Source organism: Chrysemys picta, chromosome 2 (genome assembly GCF_011386835.1).
Source record: "Chrysemys picta bellii isolate R12L10 chromosome 2, ASM1138683v2, whole genome shotgun sequence".
Lineage (NCBI taxonomy): Eukaryota > Metazoa > Chordata > Testudines > Emydidae > Chrysemys > Chrysemys picta.
In genome coordinates this window covers 234,603,125-234,630,013 of record NC_088792.1, presented here as the reverse complement: position 1 = coordinate 234,630,013, position 26,889 = coordinate 234,603,125, and the positions used below count along the sequence as shown (strand labels likewise).

General features: G+C 42.0%; 1 protein-coding gene across 1 annotated transcript; it reads left to right on the top strand.

Annotated features, from left to right (window-relative positions):
* The first annotated feature begins 6,539 nt into the window (after window positions 1-6,539).
* SBSPON (somatomedin B and thrombospondin type 1 domain containing) lies at window positions 6,540-26,510 on the top strand. The gene is made up of 5 exons (XM_005309281.5): window positions 6,540-7,337; window positions 19,154-19,348; window positions 23,581-23,671; window positions 24,909-25,085; window positions 26,080-26,510. The coding sequence occupies exons 1-5, from the start codon at window positions 7,106-7,108 to the stop codon at window positions 26,195-26,197; spliced, it is 813 nt and encodes a 270-aa protein (XP_005309338.2). The 5' UTR covers window positions 6,540-7,105; the 3' UTR covers window positions 26,198-26,510.
* Window positions 26,511-26,889: the final 379 nt, after the last annotated feature.

The window sequence follows — 26,889 nt, the reverse complement described above, 5'->3', positions numbered from 1 at the left end:
AATAACATTTCACGCTACCTAGCCACATTTTAGTTTGCACAATGCATTTTTGTCCATGGACACTAAACACAGTCCATATACTAATTAAAAGAAAACAGGCTGTGACAGAAAACAAGAAAAAGCAAGAAAATGCAAAAGCATTTTTTTTATATGGCCAGCAACTTCACTGGCATCATTTCTAGCTACAAAGAGCTTGTTATTAGCAAACCCAGAATTATATAAACAGTTTCCTCTGCCAGCCAGTGTACACCACAATAACCTTTTACTTTCAAAATAATTCAAGTCAGCAAAATCCACCTTTTCAACAGAGCAGTAAAAAGAGTGGCAGAGGTTTTTTAAAAGTAGGATTATGCTCAGAAAAGTGACTCTCTTTCTTAACAGATCAGCTCCCAAATTAAATAAAATCATGGCCATTTCTGCTTACGTTATTGACAAAAAGAAGTGTTCATTCCTGTTAGCACTACACAGCCAACAGCTGTGTGAGAGTGAGCAGGATTCTACTCTGGCTAATTAATGCACAATCATCAGAACAGTTAATTAAGTTCAGGTTGCAGAATCTTTATTACCCGGGATGATGCATGACAAGGAAAGAATCAAGCTTGTATCTCTAATTGAGCCTATAGGGCTGGAATTATGCACATACACACACGCACACACAATTTGACATGGAGTTAATGAGAGACAAACATGCAATCCCACAAACCAATTTCACAGTCACTTTTCTGAGTACAACTGAACTTTAAATAATAATAAAATTGATAATAGGTTGCTTCTATCTTCAGTTCATCTAATTACATAGAATCTGACAAAATGTGAGATTGAATGCTCTTTACCTGGACTAATATTTGCTCTAGAGTCTACAGAACAACATGCGCACTACAGGATCTGTGGGAGAAAGGAGGATTGTTTGACTAAGGCATACAATAGAGATTAAGAGAAGCTGGATTCTATTCCCACTTCTCTCACAGACTTCCAATGGGATCTTGGGCAAGACATGTGTAGTTCCAGTTTAGTCAATGGGACTATTCATGTGCATTAAGTTATTCACAAACTTAAGTGTTTTGCTGGTCAGAAGTTTACTCTTTCTCTGCCTTTCCCCCCTACTATAAAATGCTGCTTCATGTGCAGGAGTGAAAAGGAGAAAATGAAGAGCAAGGAGAAGCCCTATGCGTCTCTCAACACAATCAAAGCCATTTTGTGGTTTCTTGGCTTCTGGCTTACCGTCCTTTTCCCAGTAGTTACCTCCGTCCTAATCATGGCTCATGCAATAAATCAGGCCCACACTAGAATAGTGACATTCTAACAGTCATCATATAGAATGCAACATACCTCAATCTCCCCACAATCTGATATTAAGAGATAAGATAATGCTGGATAACAGTGAGTGTGAATAGGAAAAGAGCAAATGATGGATATCTGAGACCACTTGCTCAGTACACATCATGAGTCACTGAGCAGCTGGCTGGGAATGGGAGGGATCAGGTATCCTTAGAAACTTCTGAAACTTTTCTGTCAATGACTGGCGATTATGGTAGCCACTGCTCTCAGCTTCTTCTCAGAGCAACTCATGAGCACACTGTACTCCTGGTTGCCAATAGAAGTAACTAGAAATCTTAAAAATGGCTGCACTTTAGCATCTGTCTCTGCCATGACACACTCGCTTCTCCTGTGTTATTTATTATCACCACTACTCTGTTTACTGAAGGCATAAATGTTTGCTCAGATTTCTCTGCACAGGTGCTTGGCAACAACTAGAGCTAATGTTTTGGTTCTTCACATTTCTTTAGCAGCCATAGGCTTGAGCCTTTTATAAGCCAAAATAAAAATATGCTAGTTGGTAGCAATGCAAGCTCATCCTGAGATCTAAAAATCAAGTGGAGTTTTGTCCATTTCATGAATCATTGCCTGCCCTGACCAACACCAGTGACTGGAATTACGACGTAGCTGGCAACTTTTGCTTCTATGGTGAAATTCCATCTGGCTAGAACTTACCAGCTAAAATAGATACAAGCTAAAGGCTGTTCTGCAGCAGTAGCCCTTGTAAAACATGACAAGCTATTTATAATGTTTTCTTAAGAAAAATCCAAGGTTTCCCTTCATTTTACCTACATAGTTTAAGCTATTGATCAGAGCAGCACAGTACTCTCCTTTTAACAACAAGGCCCGGATACCACTGAAAAGCTTCTTATATATATTTATTGTTATAGGATGATTATTAGTAAAGAAAAATGACCTCTTTATGGTGTTTTTTTTAGAACTACAAAATGCTGTTATTTCTTTAGGTTGCCTGACTGTTATACTAGCAAACACTGTGCTTTGAGTATTTAGTTTAGCAGGAAATTAACTCTTGTCAGATAGAGGCTTGCTTTTTCAGAACAACAGGAGCAAGATCCCCCACCACCCCCAAGACAAACTCAGTGCATTGATGGTGATGGTGTTTAAGGGAAGCATACCCTTGCATACGGAAGTGGGGACATTCTGTAGACTTTGTATCAACATAAATTACTGTGTTGTTTTAGTTAAAAAATTAAGAACATGTCATGACTTATGGGTTTTGAACCCAGACCCATGGGAGGAGCAGCCACTCTCCAACCCTCCACCTGGCAACCTGCTGACTACTGCTTACCTGGGGCCCTGAAGCCTAGCCCTAGTGTGAGGCTCTTCCCCTGAAGTCTGATTGGCAGAATCCCAGAGCAGCTGATAGGCCTGCTGATTCTACTTAAGCCAGGGGCAGGAACAGGAAGCGGTCTGAACAACTGGGCTCTAGTGCTTCTACTTGTCTCCTGGCATCTGACTTGTGGTTCCTAACCTTCAGTTTAGCTCCAACCTCTGACTCTCTGGTATCATGACCTGACCTGATTCTGGTTCCCAGCTCATGGTTCTGATCTCCAGTTTGTCTTCTGCTTCTGATCTCCCAATATCCTGACTGCAGACTCTGGCTCTGACTCCTAGATCTGGCCGACAACAACCGGTCATAACAGAATGTCCCTTCTTATGGAATGTGATCTCTGAAAATTAAATAGATAGGCCTGAACAAACACAAGTCTTAATAATAACAACAAAACAAACTATATGAAGTCTTCTCTTCTTGATCAATTAAGCCCCTTTAACAGGAAACAAAAATGAGCACCCTCTATTTGTGCAAGTTAGGGTCTTCCAGGGAGTTCACGTGTGTGTGTGTGTGTGTGGAATGCTCCACACTGACAGACAATATCTAAAATAAACTTGTAAGTTGAACTGAATTATCATTAGGTTGAGCCTCAATATTGCTATGGCTATCATTTAAATTTGAAAAATAAGAGCAAGGTATTTACAATGAATAATATAAATTATTGACAACATTAAGAACTTCTCCCAGATGCGAATGGCACTCTGAGTTTTCTTGACATTTCCTTTTTCCAAGTGTTATGGGACAAAGGTGCATAGTAGTGCTAGATAATTACTGAGTTTGGGAAATACATGGCTTACAGTGAATTTTGAAGAAGAAACAGTAAATTATTGCCCAAAGAGGGGTTAAGTTAGTTTTTTTTAAATGTCCAATATTGAAACACAGTTGGATCTATTCTGCTTTCATAACAGTAAGAATTAAAAAACAAAACTCCATTTAAGACAATAGAATTATATTGGTGTGAAACTGGGAAAAGATTAGAATGATGCTCACATGCACTATTCACATTTTATAGAAACTGATTGAAAAACATACTTCATTCTGTTTATTTTATTCTTTACTGCAAGGTAGTAATTAAAACATATTCTAGGTTAAAAGTAAGCTTGGCAGAATTCAACTTTTTTTAATAGAATTCTGATGGATAATATTGATGTTTATCTTTAATCATTTTTTATCAATTTTAATTTTCACAGTTGTGTAAACTTCGCCTCCCCCCCAATTTTTATCAATGTAAATGTTCACAGTTACAGGAAATTATGGGGGGGGGGGAGAAACAGACAATAGTTATTTAATGACAGCAGATGTTGAGATTCAAAAAGTTAAAGCTTTATACCATTAGAACACAAACTGTCAACATCATATGTCAAAATATACAGAGTAAAGAGCCTTACATTAAATTCTAATAAGTTCTGAAGCAGCATTTTTCTTACTTTGCCAATCTGTACATTTCTACTATTATCAATGGAAATATTTTTTCATTGGTTTGTGTGTGCACAGTGACATTGATGTTTACTGCCTTTCTCAATAAAAATCTAAGCCTAGTTAACAGACATGTAAGTTATCAGGAAACTGATTTTTGATTAGCAAAGGCTAAACCACTGTAAAAAATTAAAAAAAAATGTATCAATGTAAAAATAACTTAACACAGGGATAGATTGTGGCTTTGCCAAAAATCTTGAATGAGGGGCAGTGCCTATTTGTGAAAGTCACAATATGATCTTTGGTTCCTCCCTTACTCCTGGGGTTGGAAAGAAACTTATTGGCACCAGACCTTACACTGATGGAATTTGGGCTGAATTTGGCTCATATTATTCACTTATTTATGTAATGGCAATAATGAATACATTTGTATTTCAAAAATGAAGCACTCAAAGTTAACTACTTCCTATTTCCAGTGACCAGATGGATGCATATTGTTATCCAGCAAGATACCACTGCTGTTTGGAATGAGTCTGCTCATTCCTTTAATCATCACTTTCTTTTCTGGTTGCTTAGAAGAATGACTTACCTTAATTCTCCCAATAGAAGATTTAAAATAAAACTATATGCTTTTCAGTCTTGTCTTGTTTTCCCCCAAACTGGCATAGATCTAATTCCATATTAAGCCTTAAATTTTTTCATTGAGATTAATCTGTTTTTTAATCATACCTTTTTAATTTTATTTCAACCCTCCCTTAGGCACAAAAATCTGTAACTAATGCAGATAACTTTTAAAGTTCCATTTATACAGGCTATTCCGCCTTGGAATTAAAAGCTTTGCTGATGCTCTGCCTTTCAAGTGAAATCATAGGAATAATATTAAACTAAAGGAAAAACCCAAGGAAGGGGGCAATCCTGATCTCACCCTGATATTTTGGAAATGCAGCTCCTGGCTGGGCATCATTCTCCTCTTGCCTACCCAATCTTAATTGGAAGTAAACTCGTTAACTCACACCACTCTATTGACTTGCACCACTTTTACACTGGTCAAGCTTTATTGACTTTATAGGGGTTACTTCTCATTTCAACTGGTTTAACTGAGCAAATGAAAATCAACTGGGAGAGATTTAAAGTTCAGACTGACATTCAGCTGGTACAAGTCGCTTAAGTCTTGGAGCATATATGGTAGATAATAAGGCTCTCAAGCAATTAAAAAATTAATCACGATTAATTGCGCAATAAAAAATTAATCACGATTAATTGCACTGTTAAACAATAATAGAATACCATTTATTTAAATGTTTTTGGATGTTTTCTACATTTTCAAATATATTAATTTCAATTACAACACAGAATACGAAGTGTACAGTGCTTACTTTATATTTATTTTTTATTACAAGTATTTGCACTATAAAAAACAAAAGAAATGGGTGAATTAAAAAATACTAATACAAGTATTATAGTGTAATCTCTTTATCATGAAAGTTGAACTTGCAAATGTAGAATTATGTACCAAAAAAACTGCATTCAAAAATAAAACAATGTAAAATGTTAGAGCCTGCAAGTCCACTCAGTCCTACTTCTTGTTCAGCCAATCGCTCACACAAACAAGTTTGGTTACATTTTCAGGAGATAATGCTGCCCGCTTCTTGTTTACAATGCCAACAATTACAATTTCTTTTGTGACCCCCCCCCGCAACCTACTTTTATTTATTTATTAAGAAATAAATACCCCTTAGTCTGTTAATTGTGTCCTGACCTCAGAAATATTCTTAAGACAACAAACTATTGGCTCCTCCACAGCCAATTTCCACTTGCCAGATCTACATAAACAAACAAATAACTACACGGAGACAATGTTTTAGACGAGAGCAACTTTTCACAGCGGAGTCACACCTTCCTGAAAGTATGGCATTTATGAACAGAAACCCTCACAAGCTCATGGTGGTACAAAGGGCTCCAACTAACACTTTCCTGGGCTGCCATGCCAGTGCAGGAAAAGTTTGCCAGCGGTGGCTATGGGAGCAGTGTGAGGTCCTCTATCTTTTTGGGTCCAAATCCTGAGAGCGTTTCTCATTCTCCACTCAGTCAGGCTTCTAATGAATCAGAGAGCTTTGCCTGTAAGGACTTCAGGAGCTGGCCTCCAATGTAACTCACTCTCTAGCTTGCAATCTTAAACCAGGCTAGGGCCCAGTGCTTAATTTGTAATGAACCAGGTGTTGGGCCTCAAGCAATTGTTTTATTTTTGTAACTGTCTGGCAAACTCAGAGGTGCTGGGACTATGAGCTGCCAAGTCTAGAGGCTCAGCCCTGGCAAAAATTAATCACTGCCAGGGCCACTGCAGAAGCATTTGGAGCAGTTCCCTGAGGAAAGCAGGTCAGCCAGGCCAGGGGGGCTGCCCTGGCTCCTGCCTGGAGGCAATCTGAAGCGGCTGCTTGACAGAAGGAACAGGGAAGTGGTGCCAGAAGGCCCAGCAGTAAGTAGCAGCGGCCGCTGCCGCCAGCAGCCTTGTCTCGCTCTCTGGCCCGCAGCCAGTCACATTCCTTGCTGTGCCCAGGAGGATGGAGCCAGCCCCGGATCACAGCGCGAGCCCCCACCCGCCCCGCATTCCTCAGGGCAGGCCAGGGTGTTCTGCCCGCACGGGCTGCAGGGAGGCGCAGCGCGAGCCTCGGAGATCGAGCCGGGGCGGCGGTGGGGAAGCTACGGGTCAGTGACTAGCTCCCGGCATGTCCCCAGCGCCCCGTCCTCTGCCCTGCTCCCACGTGCGCTCCCTGCCCGCCGTCTGACCCGCCCGCACTGGGCTTGGCGGATCCCGACCCGGTGCTTGTCTCGGCGGAGCTTTTAGGGCACCCGGTGACCATGACTCAGTGCTGCCAGCCGGGCTGGGGGAGCCGAGCCGGGATGCTGCAGCAGGCGGCCTAGGGGGAGGCGATCGCGGGGGCCCGCAGCTCAGCCGGGCGAGGGAGCCGGAGCGTCTGAATCCTTCACTCCGGACCCGTCGCTGCTGAAGGGGAAGCAATGAGCGCAAGGGCCCTGGCCAGTGTCCTTTGGGTGGTGCTGCTGGCGCCGTGGAGACTCTGGCACCGGGCTGAAGCGGGCTGCTCTGAAGAGAGAAGATGCTGCCCTGGCCGGGACCCAAGCTGTGCCAGCACCGGCTGGAGGATGGACCGAGTCTATGGGACCTGTTTCTGTGATGAAGCCTGCAAGCTCACGGGGGACTGCTGCTATGATTACTCGCAGGCGTGCCCAGGTAGGTCACGCAGCACCCACCCCGGCATAGGGCAGGCAAGTGCAGGCAGCTGAGGTTTGATAGCTATCAGCTGTTCATGCTCCCACTGCTGTTTGGTACAATAACTTCACCCTGTGGCATTTCCTTCCACCTGAGGCATTAGTTAGTAGCAGTAGAGTCAGCCAGTTTTCTTCCAGTTCTTACAGGGGGTGAGTCACAACAGAATAAAGAATGCAAGGAAATGACTCAAGATGACCAGTTATTTCTTACAGTGAAGGGGTGCAGCTCAGAGAAACAAACTTCCATTCCTTTGCAAAGTTTAGTCCAGGAGGGGTACTGCATTGGCGTTATTGTTTATGATGATGTAAAGATAGTGTAAAAATGATGGAAGGATAATAAGAACATTATTTGTTGCATCTTGGTGGCTTATGCACTTGATGTTCCACCTGATTTTTTTAAAATTTTTTGCTTGTTTGGATTAGGGAATGGGCGTAAGAGGATGTGAAGGAGGCTCTGACTTTTCTTTAGAATGTAAAACACGGTGGGGCAAATTCATCATTGGTGTCACTCACCCTCAAGCTGTGAAGTGACAGGGATGGATTTGGCCCCGTGTGAACATAGCAGCTAGGAGTTGCATTAAGCAGAAAAGTGAGACTGAAGAATCTTTTCACCTATCCCTCCCCATAGCATTGGATGTGTATCCCGTTTCTGGTTCAACAGTAGTTGCTGTGCCTGGAATTTGCCTGCCCACTTTTATGTACCCCATAAAATGCTATGGATCTTATTTTTAAGCCATTGTCTAAATTTTCTCCTGCTGTAAAGGAGTTACAATGAGGATATAGGACCACAAAGCTAATGGAGTCACAGCAGAGATAAATTTGCTCCAAGATGTTTTGTTGGGCTGACTGGTGATGCTGTCTAGCTTAGTTACTCATAGAGCTCACATTACCTAGTATCTGAGTAGAATCCAGCTCACTCTCCCATAGCTGTATAGGCTCTGCAGAGCTAGCAAAAACAGAAAGTAGTAAACTTCTATTTTTGCCTCTCAAACTGCTGGGACTCAAGAAGAAATCTTGTTGGATAAGAATGTGCCATTTTTGTAAAGTCACTTTTCATACTATGACTGCACTGCAGTGATGCATTATTTGAAGCTCATGGAGAGAACATGGGTAGAGAGCAGTAACGGACCATATACAGAGAGGAAAGAAGCAGCTATCACATGAAAAAAAGGAACTGGAAATTTGGTTGCAAATACTGTTGCTCTTGTAGGTGTCTGTTACTCAAGAGGATCTAGTAACTGCTACTTTCTATCTATAGGCCAATTACAACTCCTAGCTGTATATGAGGAAGGGAACCCTCTTCACATTGATGTGTCCATAGATGTGAAGTTGGAGGTTCTGCCACATTCATGTCCTCCCCTTCCATAAACCCCACAGGGCAGCACGATGGTAGATGAAGCATTGGGGAAATGAATATGCATTGTCCATCACCTTCTGCCTCTCCCCCATCACAAGAAGGAAACTCACCAAAAAGCATGCATTCACTTTTTGTGGTGCCCCTCCGTGCAACGGAACTCTCTCTTTTAATGAAAGAGTAGAGCCCATACTAGTAGAAAACTGGGACAAAGGGAGGCCAGGCAGGGATCTTGGGGGATTCAGCAGTTATGGGGTGAAGCCCCTGTTCATTTTAAGAAGAGGGGCAGGGGCCAGACCCCACTTCCTTGATGGAATGATTTGGAGGAATCCCCTCCTCCAGAATGACTAACATAAGGGATTTCCCACGGGTAGGGGCAGTCTGGCCCTAAGCTAAAAGATCTGGAACTGAAGAGACCAAAATGGGAGAATGTAGCTTAATCTTCACAAAGTTAAAGAGAACCTCTGAAAAGCTTCCATGGAAATAGTTTGAAGACATTATGAGCTACTGTTTGAGGGCTTCAGAGAGAGAGACTTGCTAGGAATGTAATACAGGATGACCCTGCTTACTGAAAGCATCCCTGGAAACTAGCAGAGGAACACAATGTACTTGGAGTACAAGTGTCTGTGAAGTCCTGGAGAGAGAAGAAAAATGAAGATGGTTAACAAAAATTGGCTGCAGGATAACAAAAGGGCCTGATCTTGAGAGATGCTGTTTGCCAGCAACTCCCAATTAACTCAGGAGCCAGGCATGCAGAAGCATCGACAAGTCTTCTCATTTGAAGAGGGCAGATAACTACAAACTCATCCAACCAGGCCAGAAAGTGCAACTATAAAACTAATTTAATTGAGTTCATCTTTTCAATGAGAATGCTCAGAAATACTCTGCAACTCCAACAAACATTGTACTGTGTTTTACTTTTAAAAAATCCAAATATTATTTCAGTGGAAGTTTGTTTCATCCTCAACAGTCTAGGGCTAGGAAGACATTACATTTTGCAAATCAATAAACTTATCTGTATTTTATTAGTTATGTATGCACATGTGCACACACACATTTAGAAACACTGAGATATATGCACAAGAAACAGCATTAGCAAGATGGTTCTGAGTAGTTCGGAAGTTTTGAAACCACCCGAAATGGCATTAAAATCAAGAAAAATAGATTGAAATAGCGTGAGTATCCCTTTGTATGGAAGTGCAAAGGTTGAAAGCAAAGAACCTGAAGTTAGAATGCTTTCAGATGAGGAATGGGGTAGAGGTAATTTGGGGGAATTCCTATCATGCTATAGCACTTTTGTCATCCCACCCAACATTTACGTTTTTAGCTATGGCATTTTTGTCATTCCATCCCCATCAGCACTGCAAATTTCTGATTCTATTGGACAAAGTACTTTGGGAATTACAGAAATAGTTAAAATGCCCACCATCTTTAAATCTGTGTAATTAACAAATATATTAAGACGTACAAAAGCACTGCCCGGAACAGGGCCGGCTCCAGGCACCAGCGAAGGAAGCAGGTGCTTGGGGCGGCCAATGGAAAGGGGCGGCACGTCCGGGTCTTTGGTGGCGGGTCCCTCAGTCCCTCTCTTCCTCTTTGAGCTGCCGCCGAAGTGCCGCTGATCTGCTTTATGTTTTTTTTCTTTTTGCTTCGCTGCTTGGGGCGGCAAAAAAGCTGGAGCCAGCCCTGGCCCAGAAATAACATTAAAGGTGGGCCAGAAACCAGCGAAAGAAGGCCATTCTAAAGCTGTCAAATCAAATGTTAAGGTCTATTGTGCCTAGACATGGTAGCATGCCTGGTACTCTATAAAGAGATGCTCTGGTATGGTGTGGGCTGCAAAACCTATGTACAGGGATTTTTAAACTAATTTCCGTACAGTGTTTACAATGCTGAAAGGATGTTTGGTTGAGAAGCAGCACTTTACATAGAGCTGTGCACTTGGGCAGCAGCGTGTTCACCAGGATTTGGGCACAGTGTTATAAGCCACCTTCAACCAGACCCCTGTCAGGGACACCCAGAAGTAGTCAAGGCTGGTTGAGGGAGGGGTGGGGCCAGGGTACCCTCATAAAGCACATCTCCGGGGTAGCCTCCCCACCGGCCCGTTAAAACTACCCTTCTCTCGTGGATGGCAGCCAATAGAACCCCAGGAGAATCACGTGGTTACTGACAGGTTTCAGAGTAGCAGCCGTGTTAGTCTGTATCCGCAAAAAGAAGAACAGGAGTACTTGTGGCACCTTAGAGACTAACAAATTTATTAGAGCATAAGCTTTCATGGACTACAGCCACGGCTATGTATCCGAAGAAGTGGGCTGTAGTCCACGAAAGCTTATGCTCTAATAAATTTGTTAGTCTCTAAGGTGCCACAAGTACTCCTGTTCTTCTTTTTGTGGTTACTGAAAAGCACAAAAGGCAACATCTGGGGCTTGTGGAAGACAGACAGACACAATAAAGAGACGAGTACATTTCACTCTCCACTTCCCCCAGTTCTCCCCAGTTTCTGTTACTTAGAGAATCGTTGAGAGCCTGAAATACTTTTGTGAATGAACATGTTGATTCTCTGTCTGCATTAGCAATGATAACATAACTAATAGATGTTTTTTAAATAAGCTTTATAACTTTCTACAGCAAAGGAGCACAGAAGGGACTAAATACTGTCTGGGATTTTGATAGCCATTAATGACTTCATAAATGTTATTAATGAGCTTTTTAAGATGACAACATAAAACAGCAATGGAGACTAAAGTGGGAGTAAAGTCTGACACTTGTGACTATATAGTGCTGTATGAAAAGAGGTGCTGGAAGAAGATTAATATAAATTAAGCTGTAAATCTTCCCCGTGTCTTAAAATTTAATTAGGAAACATGGGAAAAATAATGATCCAGAACATGTGGTGTACACTGAAGGGAAAATGTAGATGGGATGGGAGAAAAAACTTAATTTAACCACTATTGGAATAAGGGCTACATTTCAAAATAATTCAAAGTGAATCTGAGGCACAGTGCCCAATAACTGTAACATGATTTATATTTTGTTCCTCAAACACCATATTGAAAAGCTACCTCTAAAGGACTAGAAAAAGCAAAGCAAAATATGATTAATATCTGAAAATGACATGCAGACAAAGTAAAAACTTTACACAACTTAAGAGATTTCCATATCAATAAGAAACTATAATGATAATATGCTCACCATTATGTTTTATAATAATTACTGAGCTGGTATTTCAGTTACACAACACTGAATACTATTTTATTGAGAAAATAACAGCACCAGAAAACTTGACGTTGATATTTGATGATATTTTGGGAGGAGACATGATCTAGTGGATAGGTCACAAGACCCTAGTGGAGTTAGAAGACCTGGGTTCTAATTCCAGCTGCACCAATGGCCCAAGGTGACCTTGGGCAGGCACTTCACTTCTCTGTGCCTCTGTTTCCCTGCCAACCTTTTGTCCCCCGTTTTATTTGGACTGTAAGATCATTGGGGCAGAGACTGTTTCTTGCTATGTGTTTGTACTTAGCACAAGAGGGCCCTGATCTCAGATGGGACCAGTAGTTGCTATCATAATACCAACATGTAAAAGAACATTTTAAAAAATTGGCTATGAGTGAAGTCTAGATGTAGGCTGTAAGGAAACTGAGATGTTAATGGATATGCAACCGTCACTACAGAATGATTAGAAAAAAGGAAAACTAGCACCATAGTATAAATATTTCAATTTTTAATCAAAGGGCCAAACTATTCCCTCAGATGTATGCATGCAGTTCCCATAGGACTTGGTGCTTAGATGTGAAATGTATACTAATTGCATTACCAAAAATCCCAGCGAAACCAAATTAATACTGAAGATGGGTCTGATTCTAAGCCCATGGAAATCAACGGGAATCTTTCCATTGACTTCCATGGGCTTTGGATCAGGCTGTGTGAGAAAAAATTACAGTATCTCGTATCCTAAATACAGAAAATATTGTAAGGGCAATAATGATTCTAACAAACAGATATTCTTTTGTACTTAGTACATTCCATTCCCCTTTCATGTACAGGTGTAGAGAGTCTTACCCCCGTGGCCTGTTCATGACCCCATGGACTAACTCTCTGTTTGTCATGTATGCCTTATAGGCTTTTTGTACTGCATTCATTTGCCTAGGGAAAAAATTATTGATGCCTAAAGTTAAAGCCATTACGATTGTGTTAAACACCTACTACACAGGACATGACATTTTGAGCTATGTGTTATTATTTCTGGAGTAACAGCAGTGTGCAAACTGCACTATATAAGCATTCAGCAATAATAACATTATTGTATTTGTATTGCAGTAGTGCCTAGCAGCACAGTCATGGATCAGGACTCCATTGTGCTAGGTGCTGTACAAACACAGATCTGTATCAACAGAACAAAAAGATGCCTCCTTGCACAAAGAGCTTACAAGATGATGACTTGGTTCCTGTCCCAAGGAGCTGACAATGTGGTCCAGAAAGATAGGCCAGATTGTATATCAGGCATAGATGACTTGTGCCTCCCGATCTAAAAGGGATGACATATGACCATCCCACGTGTCTCCTCTGCCCAGCGACCTCCCCACCCTGCGCCCAGCCTAGATTGGCCGTGCTCTTCCCGCCCCATGTTACCTGGGGTAGAGGAAGGGCTCTGTTCTTCTCCCACTTGCCCCCTCGCACATTCTCCCTGGCTGGCGGGCCCAGGCGGGGAGCAGGACGGAGCCATTTCTCACATGGCTGAAGCTGGCGCTTCGGGTTGCTGCTTTGTGCAGTGCAGCAGCTGCCTGAGAGAGCCTGGCGGTGGCTGCCCGCTCCCCAACTGGGCCTGGCTGCTGGAGACAGGATGGAGTGAGCCAGAAACGTGCCTGGGGGGAGAGGGGACTCCAGCTATGGCTCGCTGGGCCCCTGTCTCCAGCAGCTGAGCCTGGAGCAGCGACCCAGAGTGGCCGGCATGAGAAGCAACTGGCCCTGCTCCCTCCCCCGGGCAGACCAATCTAGAGGGGCACTTGACCCCGCATGTCCCCCCATGCGTCGCCTCTGACAGGGAATGGCAAGAACTTGGAGGTGTGATGTTATGTGGAGATAGTTGTGTATTTGAAGGAGGGATTTAAAGGAGCCCTGAATGTCACCTGGGTCACAAACAGAAGGGATCATTCTAAGTGCTAAGGTGCAGCATGGAAGGAGGCACTAGATGAGAGGTGTAAAGAAAACCCCTGTGAATGAGGGAATTAGCATCATCCTCATTTTTACAGCTGAGGAACATGAGGTGATTTACCCAGGGTCACACAAGACATCTATACCTGAGGAAGGAATTGAACCATTTTCCTGAGGCCTAATTCAGTGATTAACCACAAGACTATCTTTCTTCTTGAGAGGGGAGAAGGAAAAAAAAAAGCAGAGGAAACGTTGAATCCTATTCAACTTATTCATAAATGATCTGGAGAAAGGGGTAAACGGTGAGGTGGCAAAGTTTGAAGACGATACTAAACTGCTCAAGATAGTTAAGACTAGGGTGACCAGACGTCCCGATTTTTGGGTCTTTTTCTTATATAGGCTCCTATTACCCCACACCCCCATCCCGATTTTTCTCACTTGCTGTCTGGTCACACTAGTTCAGACTATAGCAGACAGTGAAGAACTTCAAAAAGATCTCACAAAACTAAGTGATTGGGCAACAAAATGGCAAATGAAATTTAATGTGGATAAATGTAAAGTAATGCACATTGGAAAAAATAACCCCAAATATACATACAATATGATGGGGGCTTATTTAGCTTCAACTGATCAAGGAAAGAGATCTTGGAGTCATCATGGATAGTTCTCTGAAGACGTCCACGCACTGTGCAGCAGCAGTCAAAAAAGCAAACAGGATGTTAGGAATCATTAAAAAGGGATAGAGAATAAGACGGAGAATATCTTATTGCCCTTATATAAATCCATGGTATGCCCACATCTTGAATACTGCGTACAGATGTGGTCTCCTCATCTCAAAAAAGATATACTGGCATTAGGAAAGGTTCAGAGAAGGGCAACTAAAATGATTAGGGGTTTGGAATGGGTCTCATATGAGGAGAGATTAAAGCGGTTAGGACTTTTCAGCTTGGAAAAGAGGCGACTAAGGGGGGATATGATAGAGGTATATAAAATTGTGAGTGGTGTGGAGAAAGTGAATAAGGAAAAGTTATTTACTTGTTCCCATAATATAAGAACTAGAGGTCACCAAATGAAATTAATGGGCAGCAGGTTTAAAACAAATAAAAGGAAGTTCTTCTTCACACAGCACACAGTCAACCTGTGGAACTCCTTGCCTGAGGAGGTTGTGAAGGCTAGGACTATAACAGGGTTTAAAAGAGAACTAGATAAATTCATGGAGGTTAAGTCCATTAATGGCTATTAGCCAGGATGGGTAAGGAATGGTGTCCCTAGCCTCTGTTTGTCAGAGGGTGGAGATGGATGGCAGGAGAGAGATCACTTGATCACTACCTGTTAGGTACACTCCCTCTGGGGCACCTGGCATTGGCCACTGTCGGCAGACAGGATACTGGGCTGGATGGACCTTTGGTCTGACCCAGTATGGCCATTCTTATGTTCTTAGCACCTCTAGTGAGAACAAGAAACTTGAATTTGAGATGGAAGAAGAGAGGAGACCAGTGAAGACATCTAAAGAGGAATGACATGGGCAAAATGGCAGGAGAGTAACATAATTTTGCCACACCACTTTGGACAAAATGGATGGAGATGAGCGGAAATAAGGTACTGGACTAAACTCATCAGGGATGCAAGTTCACTGAAGTCAATGGACTTGCATCAGGGGTAAATTTGGCTCTATGGGACCACCCCTGTGAGTAAGAGGAGCAAGATTTGTCCTGATCATATAAACAAGTGTCACTGTGTAAGTTATTAGAGAGCAGAGAGTTGATGCCTGCATTTCTCCACTCAGTCACAGAAAATATTTGCATCAGTTAAAAGCCCATTATCCCTGGGCCATCTCTGGTAATGTATATAATCATCTCACAAACAGAATTTAAAGACCTATACAATCCTTTATGACAATTTAACAAATAAATATGCAGCAGGCCATATAGGCACAGTTTTCAAAATCTGTAACTCTCAGTGTCTCGGTGAGATGACGCTATGGAAAGCTGAACTCTCATGCCAGTGTGTCACGCTGGTATGGATTTGTCTAATGTAAGGTGACTGTTAAATTGCAAACAAAGCAAAGATCTTTTCATTAGGCACTTTCTTACCCTGGGATAATGTATCCATAACCTGCTTCTGGAATCTGGGAAACAAGCTGCTAAAACTTTTCTTCCAGGCAGCTTGCAGAGTATCCGTATCCACCAGGGACATCTTTTGTGATCTGTTGTCCATGCTTTTAGAGGTAAAACGATACAGAGCTGCCGTTTTGTCAAAATTTGAATGGGAAATCCAAGGGAAAGGGAAAATATAGAGCAGAAAGAAGCTTATCATGATTAATATGGAGGAGAGATGCAAGGAAGATGTAATTCTTAGTGGATGTATCCAGAGAAGGAAGCATTTCAGATAAAGAAAGAGATAGTTTGGAAGAATCAGATATAACAGATCCATTACTGAGAATTTCTGCAGGCACTATCATTGAGTACCTTTAAAAATTTAAAAGCTGGTTAGTGTATCACCTAAATTCTATCTTCTATATCACAAGCACTTTCACCCTGAAAGGCTTTTTCTCAAGTAATCAACACGAGGTCTTATGGTCCAGTCTTTACAGCTTGCATTGATTCAGAGGGCTGCCTGATCCATCCAATACATCTATACGGCTGCATAAAAAGTATGCAAGGCCATACTTGGGCTAAACATTCCAGGTGTCACAAGAATTCTGTATAATACAAAACAAAAGTTTTATATAGTTGAACAGTGTTTTCCTTTTTTCTTTGATTGAAATCGCCAATGAGCTGACCATGTGTTCTGGTATTTCTCTTCACACAATATTTGTATGCCATTATGCCATAAACTCATTTTACCTGGTGAAAAATGAACTCCACTAGAACGTTGGAAAAATAAAGACTATATTAGTCTGATTTGAGGAAGGACATATAAACAGAACAGGATTTATAAACTCTCTGTTAAAATGTGGCATATGTGTTGTTTATTGGATGGTATTCCACTTTAATCCTCTGTGCCTCCATTTTCCCATCTGTAAAATGGAATAATGACAAAGGACTTTGGAATCTAAGATGACAAGCATTATATAAGTGATAAGTATTTTGTCTCCAGTAAATTTAGTGATATCAAGCCTTCATATTTATATTAACAGAACCAGATCAAATCAGAACTTCTTCAGACAATCCTTAGTGCACCTTTATCGAAGAAAAATAAAATGGCCTAAAAACCAAACAATCAATCAAAACAAAGCTCTTGTAGAATATCTGTATTGTAGGAGCCTTTCAGTAAGAACAAAATTTCCATGCAAAAAAGAATGCATAAGAGATATTATGTGAAAGTGATAAAGAAATTAAGCAGTATGTTTATACAATTGTATCTAAAAAAATGGGATCAAGTAATGCAATCATACCCAAGATAGTATCACTTAACAGGTACTTGGGGAGCATTTATGCATTCACTGCCTTGTTCATTAATAAAGTTTGTGGAGCTTTGAGCTCTGTGGATGGAAGATAATATGGAAGTACAGTGTACTAATGAGTATTATTGGTCAAGTCTGATATTTAACAGTCTTAGATGGCACCCAAAGCTTGTAAAATTGAGATTTGCAATATCATGTCAAAATACAATAGCCTGTTTACAGTCTGGGGGGACACAGAGGCATTTTAGATTAAACAGAAATTCTTAACATTGGAATTCATAGAACTTTGGTTTACCTGTATTGTTATTTTCAAACCTCTCGCCTTAAGCTGCTTCACTTTGTTGCTTTTGCCATTCAGTCTCTGTTCAAAAGTGATGATTCTTGGGAGTAACAGACTAGGAATACCGTAGTCTGTGGCCACATCTACCCTATGGGGACTATAGCGGCATGGCTAGCGTGCCATATCTATGCTGGCATAACCCTATAGTGTAGGCACAGCCTACACTGACAGAAAGTTTTTTCCCATCAATGTCAGAACACCATCCCCTTGAGTGATGGCAACTAGGGCGACTGAAGCATTCTTCCATTGACCTAGCTGTGTCTACACTAGGGCTTAGATCAGTATAGCTATAGCATTCAGGGGTGTGAATTTTTCTCACTACCAAGCACCGTAGCTATGTCAACTTAAATTTTAAGTGTAGGCCAGGCCTGTGTCTGCTTCCACGCATCTTTTCCCCAACTAAAGAATAGTGCTTACTTGGAGCTCCTTCTCCCTCTATCACTCTAACTGTGACTGATACAGCAGAACACTTTCCCCCTCAAAATCCAAAGATACAAAGCAAGAACAAGTGGCAGCATGACGTCAAAGAGTGTTTATTGCTAGGGGTATGTGGCCTTTGAAATACAGAGGAGCAATTTCTAGGGGTAGTATTGGCTCCAGCACGGTGCTTAATAATAATGGGAAACGTTGACAAATTTAAGGTAGTGTAAAATATTCTAGTGTTATCTAAGGGAACTTGTGGGGCCAAATTTGTAATTTTGTGCATCACCTTGTGAATTGTCACCTAATAGCAAAAAGGAAAAGGACATGAAGGCAGAGAAAGGGTAACCAAAGTGTACAGAAATTAAAATAAATTCCACTCACATCTTGCTCTCAGTTATATTAGAGTAATGCCATTGGAATTACATTAATCTAAATCTGGAGTAACAGCAGAATCTAGGCACATCAGTCAAAAAGGTTAGAGAAATTTGAACTGTGTTCTTTGGGAAATGATTAAAAGGGGATCTCAATAATATATATTCTTATACAATATTCTGAGGTGAATGAAGGAAAAAAGTGTTATTACAAGGCAATTTGACCTAGTTTCATGCACAGCAAGCAGGGACCACCCAACATAAACAAAAGGAAAACAAAGAAGTGGAGGCAAAATTTCTACCAGCTTTGGGAATAAGTTACCAGCAACAAGGTCATCTTGAAAAAAAGACTTTAAAAATGGGAAACCAGTAACTCCAAGGAGGGAAAGAGGTGAAGCGCAGATGCCCCCTAACTCCATTGTTTTATGTTTTATTTCTCTTCTCCTTTAAACCGAATTTAGCAACACAGGAATTGCCATACTAAATCAGACCACAGGTCCTTCTAGTCTATTATCCTGTCTCCAGCATGGCCAGAACCAGATGATTCAGAGAAACATGAAAGAAACCCTGAAGTGAGCAACTATGGAATAATCTTCCCAAAGGGAAAGTTTCATCTTAAACCCCTCAGTAAAGGGGCATTCCCAGAGGGCTTTAATACTAGAGTTGTTAGAGGGTGCTACTGTAATAAGATAGTGGTATTGACTGCTAGTAATATTCAAATATTGCTTTGTAGCTCTTCCGTGCATCGTTGGGGAGTGGAGTCACTGGAGTGGCTGTGCAGAGCAGTGTAAGCGTAACTTGCGAATGCGTAGGCGCTATGTGAAGCAGGAACCTAAAAATGGTGGGGAACCTTGCCCCATACTTGAAGAGAAGTCTGGCTGCCTGGAATACCTGACTTACCAGGGGAAGGACTGCGGACATGAACACGGTACTCTCTCTCTGATTTATTTGAATTGCCCTGATATCTTTTGTCACCACTTAATAGTAGTTTCACCCCCTCCCCCGCCACCAGGCATTGATGACAATAAGTTGCAGTTAAAGTCTACATGGTACAAATGCATTTTAAAACTTTGAGAGAGACAAGGGGGGTGAGGTAATATCTTTTATTGGACCAACTTCTGTTGGCGGATGTGGACAAGCTTTGGAGCTTCACAGAGCTCTTCTTCGGGTCATCAGATATCCCTTTTAAAACTTTATCTTTTACTTTCATATAATTTCATAGCTGCTTATTCTTTCTGACTTCAATATTTACTTACACATTTTGGGCCAGGTTTGGATTTTCAGTGACAGGTAAAATGCTCCACATCTCACAGGAGGCTCCTAACATCTTGCAGAATCAGCCCCAATAAAAAGGAAACAATGTGTATAAGGTGAATGCACTTCACCTAAATTACAGAGGATATATTATTGTTGGAAGTGTTTACAAGGAGTTTATTGTACAAAGAACTATAACTACATATTCCCCTTCACTTTCTTGACTTAGGCCACTCAATAGTTTTTAAACCCATCTTACAATGTATTCCTTTAAGCATTTGCACTAATGTGTCAGACACACAAAACTGGCACTCCTTATTTGGATGCTCCAAGACCATATCCAACATATCTCCAACCAGCCTGGGATCCTGAAAGGGAAGAGTGAGGAAACAAAGCTTGGAGGAAATATCCCCATCCCAGAGACAGATCCAGAGAGCTCTCTGAGCCAGTGCAGAAGCACCCAAGAAGTTGGCTCCAAAGGAAGATGGAAGCTTGATATATGTTGTTGAGGGGATTCAACTGAGATGAGCTATTTCAAGAGGTTCCTACATACCATAAAGGGCAGCTTGAAGCAAACAGCTTTGCCCCCTCAGATCTGCATGAGCCATTGGGATGGCTACTCTAGAGGCGTATGAGGCATAGATTATAATAGCAGTCTGAGTGCCACCTGCATGTAAATTGTTAAATAACAGTCCCTTCTACTTACCTATACATGGGATCACAAAAGGATGTTAGTCTCCAGAAGTAGGTCCATGGGCTTAGAATGGAAAGCCACCAATAAATCCACCTTCAGGTGGGACAACCACAGTTTATGGAAGTCAGTGTTCAACCTGCAGAGCCTGAGTAAGTTCCTGGGATAGGTGTTGAATCAAGAGTGCTAACTTTATTTCCATCATCTTCCCAACAGAAAGGGAGGTAAGCAGAATCACCCCAGAGAAGCTGCCTTGGGAAGAAAATAGAGTATCACTGCTCCATTGAAGACCATGACATTTTTGTTATGTGGGTGACCACTCAACCCTCTTCCTCGCAAATGACCTTCTGAGGGTATTTTTACAATGAGAGAGACAGTGTGGTGATCCAGATCCAAATCTAGCTCACCACCTTTGGGAGGTTCTTCAAGAAGGGAAAATGAAGGACAAGGCTTTTCTTGCCTCTTGGATCAATAGGTCATGGTACAGCCAGGAGCTCCCTTACTAAAGAAGGAAAATTTTCTTAGCTGTGAGGTAAAAGGATCCTTTGCAAGGGAGGCAACAGAGGCCCAGTTTATCTTAGCTATGGTTCCAAGATGAAAGAATTCTCTTGAAAGTAGAGGGGTTAGGGTAGTCCTAAAGAGACAGCATCCCCCTACCTCCCAGAAGTCCTTTCTGAGCCCTATTCCTCCTAAAAGTCCCTTGGATCTGTCCTGCTGGTGTCTATAATCCACAGGGGGCTGCTGGAATGTGGGTTTTCTACAGAATCATGCTCCTTATGGCTCAGGCCTGGCCATTGCACTTACATACAAGGGGTGTGTCTGTGTACAGAGAGAGAGAGTGCAGAAAAAGCCTGCTGCCAAAAGGTTGCAGGGGCAGGGACACAAGAATAAAATTTTAAGCCCTTCTCGCCTGGCTCTTTCTGGAAGAACATTTCCTTTGTGCTCCTGTTCTGTGGCATTCTGGAACCTCTTTTAGGCATGGAAGAAAGTGGCATTTTAGACACACAAACTGCAGCTGCTTGCAGTAAGGCAGGAAAACAACAGACCTGCATATAGGGCTGGGGAAGAACAGGATACAGAAGTCCTGCATCTGGACTGACTACTCCTGCCTTGTGAACAGATGAAAACAAGGATTTACCCATTTAACCATACTAGTGGCAATGGGAACAGAGTAGAGTCAGAAACGAATGAAAGCCTTTGAGGCAGAACTGGAAATACAAAGGAAGTTAAGCTGCTATGTTTCTTTGTCTTTGTAGAAAGTTAGAAGCGATTTTTCAAAGTTTTTGCCAGTGTGTGCACCAACAAAATGAATGCGTATGTGTTCTTGCAACAAATTGGGTACTCAGGCATGTGATTAATTGACTTGCACATGTGGCTGTGCAAATAAAAATGAGGATGTGTGGTTTGCATGGTATCAGATGCCAATTTAGTGGCTTATATGAAATGAATTTGTGTCAATCCAGTTCTTACTTAATAGGTGCCCATAACACCACCAAAAAAAAGAAAAAAATATCCAGTTGCAATTGTCACAATTGGCAGTTCATTTGCTAGGACTGAATGGGCATGGAGACCGTTACATCTTGGCCCAGTGCCCCTTCTGGATGATCAGCAGTTTGTTGTAAGTGGATCCAGCTGCTGGATCACACATGCTCAAGCTCCCTGGGTCTGGGTAATCTAAACATTGTTCTGCATCTCTAGGATGCACTCGCAGTCTGACCTCTTGTCTGAGCCCTTCCTTGGAATGTGGGACTTTACACTCCAGTCACCCTAGTCCAGCAGTGCCACTCACCCCAATTTGTCCCAGTTACCCCCTCATCCAGGGGACAGACCAAATGTGAACAGCACCGCAACTCCCTGTGCTAGGGACCAGGTTGCACTGCCTGGAGTGGGAGTCAACCCAGCCAGACCCACACGACCGGAACTGCTGCTGTGGGGTGAGTGCAGGATGGGTTTGCTCTGCAACTCCCCACTAGGGCTTCCCATTCCTCAGGGGCAGAATCCAACCCCCCAAGCTTCCCACTCCCCAGGGGCAGGACTTGTCCCCCTTTAGCCACTGGGAATGTTGGGAAGTATGCTAGTCTCTGAAACTCCAAAGTCCTCAGTTGCTCACATACACTCCCTCAGAGTTCTACCTAGCTGGGAGCATTTTGACTTCTAGTGTGAAAGCAAGGAACACAGGTTAGCCAGGATTTTTTTTAGCCACAGTCACTGTACTTTTAAAAGGCACTAGCAAGTACAGAACTGTCCAGAATAAAAGTCCTGAGATCTCACCCTTTCTGAGTCAAAAGTCAACAGGAGAACCCCACCTATTGCTGTAGTGAGTGTCCACACTGAAGTGCTGCAGTAGCGTTTCAAATGTAGACAAGCCCTGACTCTCTTCTTTTGGCCATATGGCCACTGGCAGCCTTATCCCTTCCCCTCTCCAAGTTCCCGTGTTGCAAATTTGTTGTTCCATACCATGTGGATGGGCCAGAAGTTGAGAGACAGTCAATGGCCCTAGATTGTTGTCTTGATGGCTTCTCAGAGATTGTCTTTCAATGATGTGTCAAGCATTTTTCCTGGGCATGTAGCTGACTGGAATAGTTAACTTTTGTAGGTCTAAAATGCTGCACTGGGGCAGCTGTGTCGCTGTAGTGCTTTAATGTAGATGCTATATACCGACAGGAGAGCGCTCTCCCGTTGGTGTAGTTAATCCACCTCCCTGAGATGTGGTAGCTATGTCAGTGGGAAAAGCTCTCCTGCTGGCATAGCGCTGTCTACACCTGTGCTTCGGTTAGTATAACTGTGTCGCTCAGGGGTGTGGATTATTCACATCCCTCAGGGACGTAGTTATATCAAAGTAATTCTGTAGCATAGATCTGCCCCTCCCTTTTTTTAGGCAGTTAGCACATAACACAAAATGGAGGTTAATTGAAAATGGAGGTTACAAAATGGAGTTCGCAATCTAACCCAAACATTTCCCATCCTATCTCAGAGATTAGACTGCAGTCATTCCTCATTCTGGAATGGAGGGACATTGGCAGGGTTGAGTAGAGAAGTTTGCTCAGGCTGAAACTGTTTTCAATAAACCACTGACTTCCATCTCTGACATCTTTAATGAGCCATCATTTCTCTAATAAAGACAACATAATTGATGCTATAAGTAAAATATAGATTAGATGTCTACCTTACTTCACAAAGGTTGTGTTCTTAATCTAACTATTTTCCCCTCTCAGTTCCTGCTTTCATAACTACCTCTGAATACAGTAAGGAAAGAAAAAGACGAGCTGTCTCGCCACTGTGGTCTTCAGATGCAGAGGAAGCTGGGTAATCTCTCACATGTACATTTGGGTCATCTTGTTAACTAAACAGTATTTATCTACACAGGGCCGGTGTAAGGATGTTTTGCGCCCTAGGCGAAACTTCTACCTTGCACCCCCCCGTCCCCGAGCCCCCACCCTGAGGCGCCCCCCCTGCGGCAGCCTCCCCCCGCCCCAGCTCACCCCTGCCCTGCCTCCTCCCCGAGCACGCCGGGGCTGCTTCACTTCTCTCCCCGTGGCTGTTCCCCTGTGTGCCGCCCCTCCCCTTGCCGCAGGCAGCCCTCCCCACGCTCCACTGCCCCAGCTCCCTCCGCCTAAATGCCGGCGGTGACCAGGGCGGCCAAAGATCTGGCCGCCGCGGTCGCTGCCAAAGAAAATGATGCCCCCCAAATCCTAGTGCCCTAAATGGTTGCACTGGCCCTGTATCTACACAGAGAAATTTAATTTGATATGGAATAATTTAAGGGCAGCACACAGCCCTAAATAACCACATATCTAATTTTTCTCCTCCTGTACTGCATTTTATTTTCTGTCAGTCCAGGTCATTATTTTATTTGCTAAGTATCCTGAATTAGACATTTATTGAGGTCATGGAAAATTTTGTAGTGACTGCTTTTTTAAAAATTAATAAATAAAGCTAACAAAGTCAAGTACATTTGTAACTATGAGTAGCCTGAGAAGTTATACATAGATTGCTGCATAAACAAAATTGGCTGAATGTTCCAGTCCCAAGGACTGCTCTACATGGGCTGGGTGGCAGAAGCTGTACAAATATGTAGCTCACAGATCTGATCCACTCAGCTCCATCACTGTCTCTAATGCTCTAGCCTACTCTGTTTACCCTGGGCCAATGAAACCAATAGGCATTCTGAAAACAATGAGTCATACGCTGAGTTTTATCTTTCACCGTTAGATTAAAAATAAGAGTGATTGGGAGACTGCATCCTACTAAAGTGTTTCATCCTAATTTAAGAAACTTTGTACATTATGTCATGCTTGGGCTGTGCATTAATGTCAGAACCAAGATCCATAGTTTGGTCGTGGCTGAAAGGGTGTGTAACTTAGTGATACAGAGCTTAGGAAAGAGATGCTTATGAGTCATTTGCTGAACAATGGCTAATACTTTTTGTATGATGCATGGATATGGCATAAAAGTGATTCACATGCTAATGTCTGACAAAGTTATGCTCATCAGTACTAAAGCCAGTTAAAGTGGTACTATTTTTTTCCCCACCTCCGTGCAGATATTGTGTGGAATTTAAAACTGAATCACTCTCTCGCCATTGCACTGTGGAGAATCGGCCATACGCCCGCTGGATGCAGTATCTACGAGAGGGGTATACTGTGTGTGTAGCTTGCCAGCCTCCAGCTATGAATACTGGCAACCATCGTTGTTCTGGAGATGGCCTGGGTGTGGATGGGTAAGCTATATTTCAATTTTAGGAGTCTAAATGCTTTTTGTTTAGTACTTTTAATATAAAACACCGAGCTCAGATTTCACTTACCTTCTATTCAGCTGGATCGCAGGAGAGAATGTAAGAATGCTCAGGGTTGAGGCAGTGGCTAAAGAGAAGTGAAATGATGGAAGATCAATGTAAAAGCTGAACTGAAATAGCTCACATTGACCAGCTGCTGTAGCTGAGATGACTTCTCCATTCTGCCTGGCCTAGAAGGAACCCTTCTCCCAGGCCTAAATTCATTACATTAGGCTTTCCGATAGAACTTGATGCTTTATTTACAGTAGCTGCTGAGACCATGGCCAAGCTATTTAGTGATTTAGCAAGTGCAGATTAGAACTTTAAACATCTCATTTTATTTTTAGATGAATATCTCCAATGTCCTACAGCCAAGTGTAGTGGTTTTAAAGCTTGCGGTTGTACTATAAAAAAGGTGGAATAGTGCAGATGATACTGCAGGAGCGCCACACTTTTTAAAGGGGCAGTGCTGTAATCTGAATTTGATCCCAAGCTCTAGCAGTTACAGGTTGGCACATTACTCTCTCGAATTCCATACACCCAATGTAGTTAATCGAACAGGGATTAAAAATCATCATCAACTATTTGGAACAGATTTTAATCCAATTTTGTATTCTAATAATTCAAACTAAAATCCTTAGTATATATTAACATGTATATTATGGTAGTGCCCAAACACTCTAATGAGGATAAAGCCCCATTGCACTGGGCACTGTACAGAGAAAGGCCCTGCTCCCGAGAGTTTACAGTATAAGGAATAAGATTCATTTATCTAGAAATGTTTTGTTTCAAAGGCTAATCAAGTCTGACCTGTCAGTTTTATTTACTAAAAGCATCCAATCTAGCACTGTAGTAAAAGTAAAACTTATAGTTCGAAGTATTTGAAAACCCATATTCAATTATTTTTAAAGAAAAAAAATAATTTACTGTCACATTTCAGAAATAAAGTTCTCCGTTGGCAAGCTGTTGGTAATCCTCGGTGCCAAGGAACATGGAAGAAAGTTCGGCAAGTGGAACAATGTTCATGTCCTGTTGTGCATAGTTTTATTTTTACATAAAAGTTGGAAAGAGAACTTTGAAGAACATCCATTAACATCTTTAAATCAATTTTATCACTTCGTGAAGCCACAAGAACTCTACTTTTCTGCTGTGCTTGCTTGCTGAACCTTAATCGAACTTTTAAAGACAAGACAAGACTTTAGGAGCCATTCTGGTTGAGTGTATGTTTGCCCTGTACCCAGATATTAAGATGGATCTTCTTACTGCTGAATACACTTTAAGCTACCTTTTTTCTCTTTTTTGTAATTAAAAAGATTGAAATTAATCTTTAATTAATTTAAAATTAATTAAATTAAAATTAAATGCCTCCAACGTGAGTAGTTTCAGTTCTTACCTCTTCATCTCTTACAAGGCACCCTTCACTATCAGAGGTACGGACCCTGCTCCACAGTAGGCAGGCTAATGTGCTCTGTTCAAATGTGGGAAAAGTTACCCTCACCCTTAATCCCCTAGAAGTGCTTAGAGTGGACAAACTGAGGAATTAGTACTGCATCTCAGTTCAAATCCTGTGCCCCATCTCAGACAAGTCTAGGCAGCTATACATGTTATTGAACATAAACATTTAAAGAAGGTGGATTAGCACTGTATGTATTCCCCTGGTCCAATGGAGGCAACCACCTTCATATTAAAAATTAAAGCTATTCAATTAGTTTACTTCCTGTTTTGCATGGAAAACCTCAAGGACTTAATA

Coding starts and splice junctions, on each gene's coding strand:
- SBSPON (XM_005309281.5), top strand. CDS start 7,106: ATGAGCGCAAGGGCCCTGGCCAGTGTCCTTTGGGTGGTGCTGCTGGCG. Junction 7,338..19,153: donor TTACTCGCAGGCGTGCCCAG/GTAGGTCACGCA, acceptor ATTGCTTTGTAG/CTCTTCCGTGCATCGTTGGG. Junction 25,086..26,079: donor GATGGCCTGGGTGTGGATGG/GTAAGCTATATT, acceptor GTCACATTTCAG/AAATAAAGTTCTCCGTTGGC.